Here is a 14,545-nt window from a genome sequence, read left to right on the forward strand (position 1 = left end):
TATTCAGTGGATAACTAATCACAGTTAACAGCACAAGCCTGCCAATGGCCAGTTTTGGTGTTTCAGGCTGCATTAAAACTAAGGTTTACTAAAGTCTAGTTCAAACTGGGTTTTATTTTTATTATTATTTTTAAAAATAATTTTATTTATTTATTTCTGGCTATGCTGGGTCTTTGTGGATACATGCTGGCTTTCTCTAAACCAGGAACAAATCCTGCCATATTAACCTGCCATGGGTGTGGGGCAGGGAACTAAATAGGTTTTTTCCTAACTTGCTGAGTATGTAGTGGGGGACTTATGGGATCCTGTAGGTTTGGCCCATTTTAGATACCTCTACCATATTCTCTATGGATCAAAATGGGAGCAGGCTAAGAAAGTGAACAGAGTGAATGGGAAGCCAAGTTGGAGCTGGGAGGGCCCCTCCATGAGGAGGGGGAAAGCAGAGAGGAGTAGAGTAACACACAAGAACACAGAAGTCACATGGAATTTCCATAGTGGAGCCAGTTTTAAATAATGTATCTCACAATTTACATTAAAAACTAAAAGTGATCAAGACCACAAGGCGGTACCACTTCACACCCACCAGCGTGGCTATAATCAAAATGCCAGGTACCAAGAAGGAAGGGCTGGTGAGGATGGGAGAAGCTAGAACCTCATACACTGCTGGGAAAATGTAAAATGGTGCAGCTGCTCAGGAAACAAGCCTGGTACTTCCTCAGAAGTTTGAACAAATGATCCAGCAATTCTACCCCTAAGTAAAATAAAAAGTATGTTCACACCAAAACTTGTGCACAAATGCTCACAGAATCAGTAGTTATAATAGCTTAAATGTCTACCATCTTGACAATTAGGAAAATAAAACTTACAAATAGGTAGTGTATCTACATAGTGGAGTATTATTTGGCAATAAAAATAAATGAAGTACTAATATGTGCTATAACATCAACGAACCTTGAGAACAGTAAACCAGTCATGAAGGATCACATTCACATACTGTATGATCACACTTATATAAAATGTCTAGAATAGGCAAATCAATAGACAGAGGGGGGGACTTCCCTGGTGGTCCAATCGATAAAACTCTGCGCTCCCAATGCAGGGGGCCCAGGTTCAATCCTTGACTGGGGAACTAAGATCCCATATGCCACAACTAAACCCATGCACCTTAACTACTGAGCCTACGTAATACAGGCCCCATGCAGCACAGCTAGAGAAGCCCACATGCCGCAATGAAGACCCAGAGCAGTCAAAATAAATTAAAAAAAAAAAATAGAGACAGAAGGTAGATTTGAGGTTGCCAAGGGCTGGAGGGTTTCAAAGGATGTGAGGAGTGACTGCTTAAGGGTTTGAGTTTCTTGTTGGAGTGATTAAAAATGTCCTAAATTGTGGGGAGGGTTGAACAATTGTATGAATATACTGAAAATCATTGAACTGTAAATTTTAAAAGGTAATTATATGTTATGTGAATTATATCTCCATACAGCTGTTGTAAAAAACAAAATTAAAGTGCCTGGAAATGACAACATTTCACAGCATTCAAACTTCATCTCCCAGGTGCCTCCCCTCCACCACCACCTTTTTTGAATCATAATCATAAAACCCTCTTCAGACCATATGGGCTCAGAAAATAATGGTCTACAGTGAAAAGATCAGGGGAACTCATGCTCACATATACAGTATTTAAAAGACAGGATATAAAGAATAGGCATTTCTTTGTACCTTCTACATCTGAAAGAACAATTAAGAGGTCAGTCTTCATTTCCACAGCCAGACGGGCAGCCAGGCTATCATTATCTTTAACACTAATAACCTAAAATACAGGTATAAAAAGTTGTGAGTAAAGGACCTATGCAGTTCAAACAGAAGTTCACAGAAGTACTCAGCTAGGCTCTGGCAGGCAAAATGAACGAATCTGAGCATGTGCATGATAGCTCTTAAAGGCCCTTTCAGTCTGCAAAACACCATGCCAACTGGCAACCCCCTCTCCAAACATGCCTCCTTCTCTCCACTGACACACACAAGCCATGCTCACAGCACCACCTTAAATCCTTATTGCGCCTCACCAGTTGAATGAAACCCCCTGATTTTACAAGAGCTTATGCAGCCACTGCTCCAGGAGGCCAGCTTATCTCCCATTTCTCCATTTTGTTTATGCCCAACATCTGGTGTTAGTACATGCAGCATAGCATGGCATTAGTGTCTACAGCATGCTCAACCCTCATGAATACTTTACCCACATTTACCCCCTGGAGATCGCTATTGGGCTCTGCTGGAGGGACAACAGCATCGTTTGTGTTGACAATGGGGACGATGTTCATTCGGAGAAGCTCATGAAGAGTCCCATTGAGGTTCCGGCGCTTTTGCTCATCATGGAAATCCAAATTGGTCACCAAAATCTAAAAGGATTAAAGAGAATGAAAATGTGGGGGAGAGGAAAATAGTGAACTTCCTAGGAATAGCATTCATACAAAGGATGCTAAGAGTATAGGAGTTAAACTTGAGGTTTCTTGGATCCTGAAAAGTTAAAAATGGAACACATCTTTGGAGACTTGTCTAATTCTTCTGGCGATGAGAGAAAAGAATCACCTGGAAGATTTTAGGATGTTCAAGCCATCTTGCAAAAGTACTTTAATCCTTAGAAAGCTATGAAATCTCATCCATTTACAAAATTAAGAAAATGAACGTACCTACTTTAGAGGGATCTGGGGACAGTAATAACTGCCATTTCTAAACAATCTTTGTATCCCAGCATTTGATTCAAAGTCTGGCCATACACACAGTAGGTGCTGAAACATGTGAGTGAGTGAATGAACCGTTACTCTGCCTTAAACATGTACTGAATAAAATGGAACAGGCCGTACTGTCCCTATTTTTGCTCTGTGGCTGACCACTGTCGGAGTTAGCCAAGACTGTATCTGAGCAAGTGGGATGAGTCTGAGAGGCTTATGGAGATGAGTCTTTACACACACTGAAAGAAGGGCTCGACATAACTAGTTCAGGGACAGATTTACTCAAGCAGCTCAAAGGCAAGAGTGGAGAGCTGGGTGTGGGGGCAGGCTAACAGCCCCCCCTTGCTGGAATCAGAATATTAGGCAATGTTTAGCAGGAGAGAAAGATAAATGGGGATGATAGCAGGAAACAAAATGGTAACAAACTCCTAAGCTCATGAATTAAACGTTTCAATGAAATCCCTCTGATGTTCATGGAAGAAGGCTCCTGTGGTACAGGACAGAGCTGAGGTAGGAAAGGCTAGAGGCAAATGGTCAATAAGGAAGGTACTGAAAGAGTACAAGTGGGAAGGATTAAGTCCTGAACTAGGGTCTGGCCATGGTAACTGAAAAGATAACAGCAGCCTTAATGATATGTGATATTTGGGCGATGAAGACAAAAATGGTAACATCACCAAGGGAAGTAATTTACTCACTCATCTGATAAATTGTTTTCATACCTCTGAAATGCCAGACCCTGTACTAGCTGTTGGGATGGAGAATAAATATGCTGATGATTTGGGGAAGATGGAATAGGTTAGATCATGAATGTCTTTTCAGAAAGTTTAGTCCTGCAGGAAACAGGTCTGGGTCAAAGGTGAACATATAGATTCTGGTCCTGGTGGTGGAAGGTCAAACAATAAAAGTAAACACATGTGTAAGTAGGAGAGGCAAGCAAGAGGTATAAAGGTCCAGTGAAAATATCAGTTGCTCAAACAGTTTAGCAAGTAAGAGATGGAAGACAAGAAACCAGAGAGAAAAGTATGTGTTTGGAGAAAGTCAATCTGTTAGGATGCAAATCAGGTTCATTTCTATGAAGAAAAAATAGCTGCTGTTCTTGTTTAAGTCTTTAACCTGACAACTTATGGGAAAGTTTCAAAAGCCCCCAATAATGGTCTTAAGAACAGGATTACTAAAGAAAACAAGGAATCACGGGATAAGGCGCAAAGAGCGAAGATTTCCTACAGATCAGATCTTAGGCAAGGCAAAGGTGTTGGGAGTGAAGGGGCCCCTAGAGGAAGGCAACAAAAGCAAAGTTCCTGGACTTTACTTTCCTCACCTGGTTCCAGGCACTTTGAAAAAAAAAAAAAGACTAAAACTGTCATTGGACTATGGAGGGAAAAAGAACTGATAATAAAAGGTGCCCAAAATTGAGATTTCCATTGAATTTATGTGACTGAAAAAAAATCTGAGACTTCAGAGTGGGGTCCCAGACACAAGCAAAAGTGAACAAGTCCACGCTTTTCTGTTTCAGCTCCCTTACTCAATGACACTCTGAACATCACTGTGGATAACAACTGCGAAAAAGATGGAAAAACAGAAAAAGTGACAGGAAATACAAGAGCCAAACCTGAAAGGATGTATAATAACATCATCTGTATATAAAAACATCTGTGTAAATGACAGGGTCAGAGGCAGCAAATCTGAAAATAACTTGGGAAGTTAGGTTTTTTTTTAGTTGTTTGGTGATATTTAAATGTTTCTATTTGGTGTACAGTTGTATAGTTGATTAAAAAATACAACTGACAAGAATTCTGTAAATTAGGGTAAAAAAGAAATAATGTAGAAAGAAGATTCTAGAACATTCAGGCGGTAACCTCATGTTCCGTGAGGACTGGAACATGGCTGATTTGTTTGCTGCAGTATCCCCGATGTCTAACACACTCCTCAGTACACAATGGTGCACAATAAACATTTGCTAAATGAATTAAAAACCAACGAACCAACAGCAATATCCTTCACATATATAATACTTCTTATACACATATATATGTATATACTTCTTATACTATATATAATACATAGTAGATATGTATTATATAAGGCAACCAGACGTAAGGAGAAACAAGCCACCCGAAGTCAAAGAAGTCAATGAAATAAAGACATCTAACCTATCTTCAGAGGAAGTATGGGTTCTTGGAGTAGTTCTAAGAGTTACAAGTATAGCAACAAGAGCTAACATTACTGAGAAAAGTATGTGTTGTACCAAACACATTAAATGCTTTTCATAAATTTTCTCATTGAGTCCTTCTGAAAACCCTCTGCCATAGGCACTGATGACATCCTCATTTTTCAATACGGAAACTGAGGCACAAAAAGGCTAAAAACTTTCTCAGATCTTCCATCTAGCAAGTGCTGAGGCTGAGACTGTATCCTGTCAGTCTGGCTCCAGAGCCCGGCTGGCAATCACCTTATTCCACGGGAATCACCCTCACAGGTCCCATCCCCTTGCAAAGGTCAGCCTCTCACCTGGGCAGCACAGATGCTGTACTGGGTAAACATGGCTTCATACAAGGCCATCAGCCCACTCTGTCCAGCAGCTGCACAGGCTCGGGCTTCTAAGACTGGAATTGCCTGTAACATGCCAACAGACAAGGTGTGGTTGGGAGGGTGGGGAGGAGGCCTAAGGACCCAGTTATAGGGGGTGGGGAAGCCACACTCACCATCTCTTTCAGGTGGTTCTGCCCTGAGTGTAGGGCCTGCCTTACACTCTGAGACAGAAGGATCTCATGGCGCAAGCGTTGCTTGCCGAAGGCTACAGCTCCACTCGTCACCAGCATCATCTCTCGGCCTTGATTCTGCAGCACTGACACCTGATGATGACAAAGGAAAAGGCATAAGTCCCTGTAATATCTCTTTCCTCTCGTCACAAGAGATTCAGTCAGGGTAGACTAATGAGTGGATCCCAAGTGCCGGCTTATAGATCAGCACTGGGCTGGCTCTGGAAGAAATCACCCAGGTTGTGTGATAAAAATACAGAGTTCTACACATTTCCTCAAATCTGATAAGTAGATGGCAGACAGAAATGACAAGTTTTAATAAGGGGATCCTGATATGCAGTCAGGTTTGGCACCAACAGGACTTGAAGATACACAGAACAGTCTATAATGTGGAAGGCCTAGCTGTTTGAGGAAATGAAGCCCAGAACACAAGTTTGGAGCCAGGAAATGCAACATAAACTTAGCAGATGGCTTCTCAAATTCTAAGGCATGCCCTGGGGAGATGATGCTGTTTCCAGGGCACGTCTGACTCTTGTGGGCAGCCTCTGGCTAGACCAGGGACAGACGCTGCTGCTCTTCTGCTCTGTCTGCCTAAAACAGTGTTGGTTACTTTGTTTCCCACCTAGGAGGGATCCACATGAGAGGATCAAAGAGTCAATATTCCTAACCTGTCCATTCCTCCTGATGCTTTAACCGTAAAACCTGGATCAGGAACTTATGAGACAGCTACGATAAATCATAATCTAAAAAATTTATTTCTTACACAACATAGTAAATCAACTGTACTTTAATAAATTTTTTTGAAATGAGAAAAAACTTTTTATCATAGAAAATTTCATACTTAGGTAAAGTGGTAAGAATCAAATGATAAATTTCCATAGACTCATGACCCAGCTTCAACAACTATCTCACGGCCAATTTCTCCAATATTCCTTTTATAGCTCCATTGTTATTTTAATATGAATCCCAGACTCCAGACACATTTGCTGGTTTGCAAATATTTCTGAAAGTAATTGCTAAAACACAAAGTAAACGCATATATCCACAAAACTAAATTTATTATCTAAAACATTTCAATAATTCCCTAATATCAAATATCCAGTCAGTGTTCACATTTCCCCACTTTTTTAAGCTTGCTTAAATTGAGATGCAAATTAAGCCCACACACTGCAATTAGTTGAAGGGTCTCTTAATTCATTTTTAATCCATAGGTTCCCCTTTATCATTTTCTTCCCTTGTAATTGTTCGTTAAAGAAACTGGGTTGTCCCTCAAGGTTTCTCAACCTTGACTTTCCTGCTTCTGTCCCTGTGATACAGTTTAATGCTGTATTCTCTTTGCTGCAAACTGCTGTTAGGTATGGAGGTTTGATCTTTTATGTCAAGAATTCTTTACATGTCATGGTGTCCATCAAGGGGATACAGAAGGCCTGCATTCTTTCTGTGATGTTAGTTACTACTGATGATCATCACCAAGACCGGTTAATTCATTACGGGCTACACTGATATTCTAATTCATTCATTTCTTCCCTATTTAAAGGCTGGAATACTTCCATAAAGGGAAACTTTCCTTCATCAACTATATGGCTACCTTGAGGTATGACTTATATGTGAAAGGCACCACAGATGTGTCTTTCCCTTTATTCACCAGTTTCCTAAATGAGTAGGCTCTCTGGTGCCGGGAGCCAGTGTGAGGAACTCCACCCGTGGCAAAGGTCATGAGGAAGGAGGCTGGGCATACGCAAAGGCGGGATTGAGCCTCAGGAGTCCCCCTGGAAATTCTCGAGCACCTACCCCCAAAACCAGAGTCCGCCTACTTTACTGCTTTGTGCTCTCACCTACACCTCTGACTTTACGGGTGGCTGTCCCCCACCACCTCTCTCTGAAAAAGTTAATTTAGAGCTCCAGTTGATAAAGTTCCTGGGCGTGACAAGAGTGTTTCAACCTACAAACTCCTTTGGAAGTCCTCTAGCCTGCCTGAACAGGTTCTTCCGGCCACATATGATTGTTCACAGCCTCCCAACCGTGAGAGGCATGAGATGTTCTAAACTGTCTAAATATAGATTCCTTTGAGCAGTTAAAAGATTGATTAGAAATTGTATTGTTAAAGGGTTTTTCACTTGTTGGGCCAATGTTTGCTGCTAAGTTTCCATATCCCTTTCCTACTGTGTCCCTGGGAGTGTACTGATTAATATAATTGGTGTAGTAGCTTTAATGCTTGTAACCTTGGACCCTTGAGTTAATTCTTTTCTTGTTATAGCCCACCACACCTTTGCCCTATAGGAATGCAACTTTATCTAATGCTTTCAGAGGGTGGCGCCAGACTTTAGAATAATCACCTTTAAAGAAAAATAAGTTTTCTGAAGTAAGGGTCATAAAATGTTAACAGGCCTCCTGGCCAGAAAATGATGTAAATCACCTAAACTTTTGCATGGGATAAGTTTGCAGGAAGAAAGCCTGGCTTACTACTGACTCTACCCCTTCCCCCATTATCCTCTATGCACAACTTAAGGTATAAAAACTACTTTGGAAAATAAAGTGCAGGCCTTGTTCACCGAAGCTTGGTCTCCCCATGTTGTTCTTTCTCTCACCTTCTGGCTGAATTCCCATCTGGAGCGTGGAGGCTCGTCAAGACTACTAATTATGCCTGGGCTTCTAAGATCTGACCGGGGAGGCCTTAGTGTCTCCTCTCCTTCGGGAGAACGGGAGGACACCTGCGGCCTACGTAGGTGACACAAATTCCTTGTCTTGGAATTTTATTAGCTTTCCACGTAAACCAAGTTATTCAGCCTCTTTTCTCCACTGAATTTTCTCACTGAGCTATCCTTATTTAACCACTCTTTAATTAACATTTAATAAGCTATTGTTTCCTGATCTCCAACGCCGTCCCCACTTCGAATTCCCTGGATCCACCGGGGCTGGACCCCAGCACTCTGGAATCCTTCAAAAGTAACCAATGAATATTTTTTAAGTATCATTGTCATTCATAGATTTAAATATATTTTACGTGCTTAAATTCAGTGCAATAATTATCGATATTCAGATATTTCCATCTTTGGCCAATGGAATCTACTTTAAGTTGGCTCCTGAGTCTACCTAACATGATCAGATCCTTGGACAAGATAGTGGACTCTGTATGTCAGGACTGCCCTGGCCTAGAAAACTGTTCCTTAAGGTCCATGGGTGTCCCTAGAAGGAGAGCTGGCAACCTAAGCAAACCATTACCAGGTTCTCCCCACTTCATCAGGTTTCTCCTTTGCTCAAAATCTTCAGTCTTCTTTTAGGCAGAAACTCAATTCCTCCACCCAGTGTCAAAGCCTTAACTAATGGAATTAGACACATTCTCCCTGATGAAATCACCTCCACTGCCTTCAAGCTCAGCTCCCTCCCTGACCCATCAGCATGCCAAACTCATTCCTGCTTTTGTCTCCTGTCTGGAGACTACTCCTGGAGCCTTCCTGTTCCCAGGACCACCAGGCCACACAATTCCAGGGGCACCATTCACAATGTGCACTTAGCAGCATGGAACACTTCCCCTTTGCTGTTTCAAATCCTGTCAGTCACAAAGGCTCACCCTGAGGTTCATCTCTCTGAGGAAGTTCCAACAGTGACCACATTCATCCAAACTTCCCACCTCCGGACCTGTCAGTACCTCTCATTTGGGTCCTCTCATTTGGATATGGTCTGCCTTGAACAATCACCTAATTATTTTGGGAGTCCCAGTTTATTCTGGTTTCCCAAGGGGAGAGACTACATACAGTTAGAGGCAGCCCTCTATTTACACAGGGACCAAACTCTGTCTCCAGATTGAATTACCAAGAGATCTGTGCAAGGAATCTTGGCTGTGGAAGGCCTCAAAGCAGAAGTAGCCCTTTGATAAACATTTGTTAAACTGAACTGAACTGAGGGACTCAATCTCAAAGGCAGATCTCATGATAATTGCTGAGTACAGAAAACATATGATGAAAATTCCATCAAGTTTTAGCAGTATTCTAATACCCACTTCAGTAAAAATGTTTTTTAAAACTGAAAACATAGCTATGGAAGACAGAGCTGAGTTACAGCTAGGACAGAAAAACTCCAGCTTTATCTCAAGGATATTTGGATGTCTGGGTTTTTGACTCTTGGTCAAGAGTTTACAAACTATGACCTGCGGGTCAACTTTGACCTGCGCCTGTTTTTGGAAACAAAGTTTTATCAGAACACAGCCACACTTGTTCACTTACATACTGTCTAAGGTTGCTTCTGTGGTACAATGGTATGTGAGTAGTTGAGACGGACACTGAATGGCTTACAGAGAGTAACACATTCAGTACTGGTCTTTTACAGGAAAAGTTTGCTGATCCCCGCACTCCAGAAAAGATACGGGTAGTGGGATTTGTGATGTGATGTTTAAAGTCCAAAACTCACATGTTGACCCCTTAAAGTCAGCTTCTTTACTGATAAACTATCAGCAGTCAGTCTGGTAAAAAATTCCCACTGAAAACTCTGCTTGAGGCCTTGCAAAGCCAAGATTCCTTGCACAGACCTCCTGGTGATTCAATCTGGAAACAGTGTGTCCTTTGCAGATAAGGACCCTGGGGGGCTTGTGCACAGGATTTCTTTCAGCCCCTCAGTGCTTGCTTACCTTCCCTTCTGTGGCCTTGCATCCCTCTGCCTTTAAAGGAAAATCTTATATGGGTATTCTCTGTGGAGTCTGGTGAGTCTTTTCAAATATTTGAACTTGGGAAATATTTGCAATGACAGCTTCTACGTATTTCAAGATTACTGGGCTAATTAAAAAAGATAAAGCCTAGCAAAAGGTGGGGGGAAGCTCAATATCCACACAAATCTAGAGTTGGGTACTCAACTCTGACTATGACTACCTGGGGAACTTTAAAAACACAGAGGGGTGAGCCCCATCCCATCTTTACTTATTAAGTGGCTGAGTGTGAAGCCCAGGCATCGCCAAGCCCCTTGGTGATTTTAATGTGCAGCCAGGATTAAGAACCACTGACATACACAGCTCCTTCTCCCTAAGACGCCTGAGGGATGAACTACACGAAATCAACTCTGCTCCTTGACATTCCCTCTGCTTGCCCTGGGATGCTTGTCTCCTGGTGGCACCTTTTCAGGAAAGGGAGTTTTCAGATCGGGTTAAATCTACTGTAGTCAAATGAAGATTATTTTTACAAGCTATGAAATCTGAAATGACAGCTTAAAAAATGGACTCTGTTTTAGTTCAGCTGAATTTTCCATCTTGGGAATTACCTGCTCAACAATAGACGCCAGGCGCCCCAGGGCCAGGCCACATTCATCCCCTCGGGTCACCACGGCACTTCCGAGTTTCACCACAATTCTCTTTGCATGCTTCAGCTCACTGCGGTGGGCAAAAGACTTGCCATGTGTACGACTGAGGGGCACAGTGATAAAGGGGATGTTGCTCCAAGAACGAACATGTCTGATGGCTGAGGGCTGAACACGACCTGCAGAACCCAAACAAAGTCAAACGCAAGAAAAAAAGAGAGAAATACGTGATATAATTTCTCATTGAAAATATGCATGCAAAATAGTAACCAGTTCAGCCACCAAAAAATAGTTTTACCATTCTCAACTGAAGAAAACCAGTATATCAAAAGCCACATCAAGCATGTTTTAGTCCAGTATTGTGTGGAGTTTGTATCCAGTACACAGGTACACTCCAATATTGCTGGTCAAGAATTTATACAAAATCTTTCCTGAAGACATGTTGGCAAAATGTATTAAAAACCTTAAAAATATTCACATCTTTGATTCAGCAATTTCACATTCAGGAAATTTAATCTAAGGAACTAATCAGAGATAGAGACAAAGAAATTAATCAGCAGGCTATTCATCAGCATTATTTATAATAGGAAAAATCAGAAGCAGAGTAAATGTTCAAAAACAGGCAGGAAGATTTAATATTTTTAGAATTTTTAATAATATGGGGAAATGGTCATGATATGTTGTTTCACATGCATTTCTAAATGCATACAAAAAGGTAAATAAATAAAAATATTAATCTCATTTTATCTCATGATGATATTATGGGTGACTTATTTTTCTTTATTCTTATCTATGTTTTCCAAACTTAGGCAGCAAAAATGTATTGCTTTCATAAGCAGAAAAATATGTGTGCTTTTAAAGAAACCACACTGCTATAAAAGTCTGATTAGCTAAGACAATATAAAGTAACTGGTATAAGTAATAAAAAATCATAACTAATCTCCCTATAAATTTTCTCTCAAACATGGCAGCAAGAATTCAGATAGCTGTAACAAGGATAAAAGAAACTGGATAGCTTTCTGAAGGAAAAATAATGTTGGAGTCAGATCCTTCTTTGTATCCCTGTGGACATCTGCCCCTAATCAATTCTTTCCTGATTCTTCTTGTAACACTGAACAAGATTTCTAAGAAACCAAACAAAAACAAAAACAAACAAATAAATAACCCCAAAAAGAATCCTCACCACAACAAAACAAAAAACTTGATTAAAAAGCTGAAAGTAAGTCACACCTGAACATCAGGCACTGAACCTCCTTATCACTTCTCGTGAATCCAACTTCCTGCTGACTGCCTTCTCTCAGTTTTCTACCTATCACCACAGACCTTAATAAATACTGGAATGAGTTACTAATCATTCTGAGCCACCTTTCAGACTATTCTTCTATAATTCTATTATTAGAGTAACCTCCTTCACTTGAATCAACTCTTCTCACCTCCCTTTATATTTACAGATTTCTCAGAATTTCTCTACCCAGTGCCTCTATCTCCTGACCACTGACTCCTCTAACTGTAACTGAGCGTCCGCTGTCTCTGTCTACACTACAAAAATTAGGGTAAAGCAGGCAGATCCCTATTCTCATGGACCAGAAGATCACTGTGTGTTCTCCTCCCTCTCTACCTCCTTCACACACAAACCTGAGAAAGAACATTTTAAATGAAGTCATAAAGAGTCTTTTCTCTCCTCTCTTAAATAACCATTTCTTTAAGTGACAATGTTTCAGATCTGTGGAGATTAAACAAAGACGATATGGTCTTTTTTCACAAGACTTGCAATCTGGTTTCCAGCAGACAGCTGCACAGTAAGCCCATCACCTGGGATAGAACTGGAGCTCGACACCCTTGGTAGACCTGTTCCTGGTGAGGGGGTCCTAGGAACCAAAGGACCGGTGTGTTGTGGGGGCTGTTCCCTGGACAGCTCTCTTTCTTCATCAGGTTCATCGATATAGGTACCCTGGCCTAATCTTCAAGGATACTATCTTAAGCAATATACACACCTAAGTCTAAGCATAAAAGCTGTATACCTAATAGTTTTGGCCCCACTGACCTGATGGAGGAAGGGGTGTAGAGGGAGAGACTTACTCTCCTGGAGTTTGGACCTATGATCGTCAGTGGCTGTATGCAGCGCTCAGAGCTGTACCCGTGCAGCATGCATCTCTCTTAATGGCTTTCAAGGCCTGGTGGCCACTTTTCTCTCCTGTGCATTGTAGCACATGTCCTGGCCTAGAAAAGTGCTGCGCATGGGTGGGGCAATCTGAGAGGGCACCTCAGGGACACAGGTAGTGGCAAGCAGGTGAGTCCTAGCAGGCCAGGTTAGCATGAATGAAACTCCTGATCCACAGTCTGTATCAGCAGAAGAGGGTGGCATGGCTTGGTGCCAGGCAGTCAAGGGTCACTCTGGCGACAGGCAACTGGGTCACAGCACATCAAGTTTAAGGAAAGGTTCGAGAAGAGGCCACATCTATGAACAAGGTTTTAAGCAAATAAAAGCTCAGTCACATCTAGTGGGCTCCGCACCAAGGAGCATTCTATGGGGCCCAGGGCTTTCCCAGGTTTCCTATTCTGTGACAATGTGACAATGCTGTCACCCTTCTAGATTGACTCTATCTTCCTTGAGGGCATTTTTTACGTTCTGCAGTGTATTATACTTTTTGGGGTTCAAATGAAGAACTGAGAAGGCCTTGATTAGTTAGGAAAAATCCACGGCTTCTGAATAGGTAATCTCTTCCCATCTTCTAAGGACCTTTAGGCCCAAGTCTCAAAGAAAAGCCATCTACTCCTGTTAAGGATGAAGGGATACCAAGGTACATATGTATACACATGTGCTGGGGGGAGGGGTTGCCCATATTCATCGAAAGTGCCACGAGTCACACTTCAAGGGAGAAGCCCTTTAGCTTTTCAGCCTCAGAGTCCTAATACTCAGTAATGAAGCTGTATTTCAGGCCTGAACAGGAAGGGACCTGGAGATGGTTTCTATCTCCCTTCCTGCCCTTCCACTTCCCTCTGTTTGTATCTATATGCTTTTTCATTTGCCTTTTCTCTTGTTTGCTCTTCTGCTCATCATGGTCAGTGAACATGGGGCTCCAGAAATAACTGAATACAAAGAAAAATCTAGGGATAAGATTACAAAGTGTCTCCTGTGAATGAGTCTAATAAGAATAAACAATAATATCAACAATAAAAACCCTAAAGTGAATACTATATAGCAGGAACTGTGTTAAAACTATTCCTACACCTTATACAGAGGCACAGGAAATATGAAGGGAGTGTCTGACTCTGGAGTCAGACTTTCTGGGTTGGAATCTCAACTCCTTCACTTACTTGCTGTTACCTCATTTTCCTCATAAGGTTTTTGTGGAGGATGAAATGAGTTAATGCATGAACAGGGACTGGCACAAAGTAAACACTTAATAAATATTAGGTGGTATATAAAAATGTGTTAGCTATGACTATCATCATCTTTGTGAATTCTCATGAGTTAAGACTCAGAAGTTAGGTATTGCTATGCATTAGTTTTTATTATTTAGTTCAGTTCAGTCGCTCAGTTATGTCCAATTCTTTGCGACCGCATGGACTGCAGCACGCCAGTCCATCACCAACTCCCGGAGTTTACTCAAACTCATGCCCATTGAATTGGTGATGCCATCCAGCCATCTCATTCTCTGTCGTCCCCTTCTCCTCCCGCCTTCAATCTTAGCCTCATTTTATACATAAGGAAGCCGCGGCTCAGAGAAGTTGAATAACTTATCAGCATTATCAGACTGCAAAAACGGCCAC

General features: G+C 41.6%; 1 protein-coding gene across 2 annotated transcripts in view; it reads right to left on the reverse strand.

Annotated features, from left to right (window-relative positions):
* Positions 1-14,545, reverse strand: part of ALDH18A1 (aldehyde dehydrogenase 18 family member A1) — a 41,123-nt gene that overhangs the window by 18,811 nt on the left and 7,767 nt on the right. Inside the window, exons 3-7 of one of the 2 annotated variants that reach the window (XM_005225537.5) lie at positions 10,736-10,950; positions 5,432-5,581; positions 5,238-5,342; positions 2,244-2,396; positions 1,720-1,810 (exon numbers count right to left, since the gene is read on the reverse strand). In XM_005225537.5, coding sequence (XP_005225594.1) covers positions 1,720-1,810; positions 2,244-2,396; positions 5,238-5,342; positions 5,432-5,581; positions 10,736-10,950 — 714 coding nt within the window. 2 annotated transcript variants of the gene reach the window in all.

This window comes from Bos taurus, chromosome 26 (assembly GCF_002263795.3).
Source record: "Bos taurus isolate L1 Dominette 01449 registration number 42190680 breed Hereford chromosome 26, ARS-UCD2.0, whole genome shotgun sequence".
NCBI lineage: Eukaryota > Metazoa > Chordata > Mammalia > Artiodactyla > Bovidae > Bos > Bos taurus.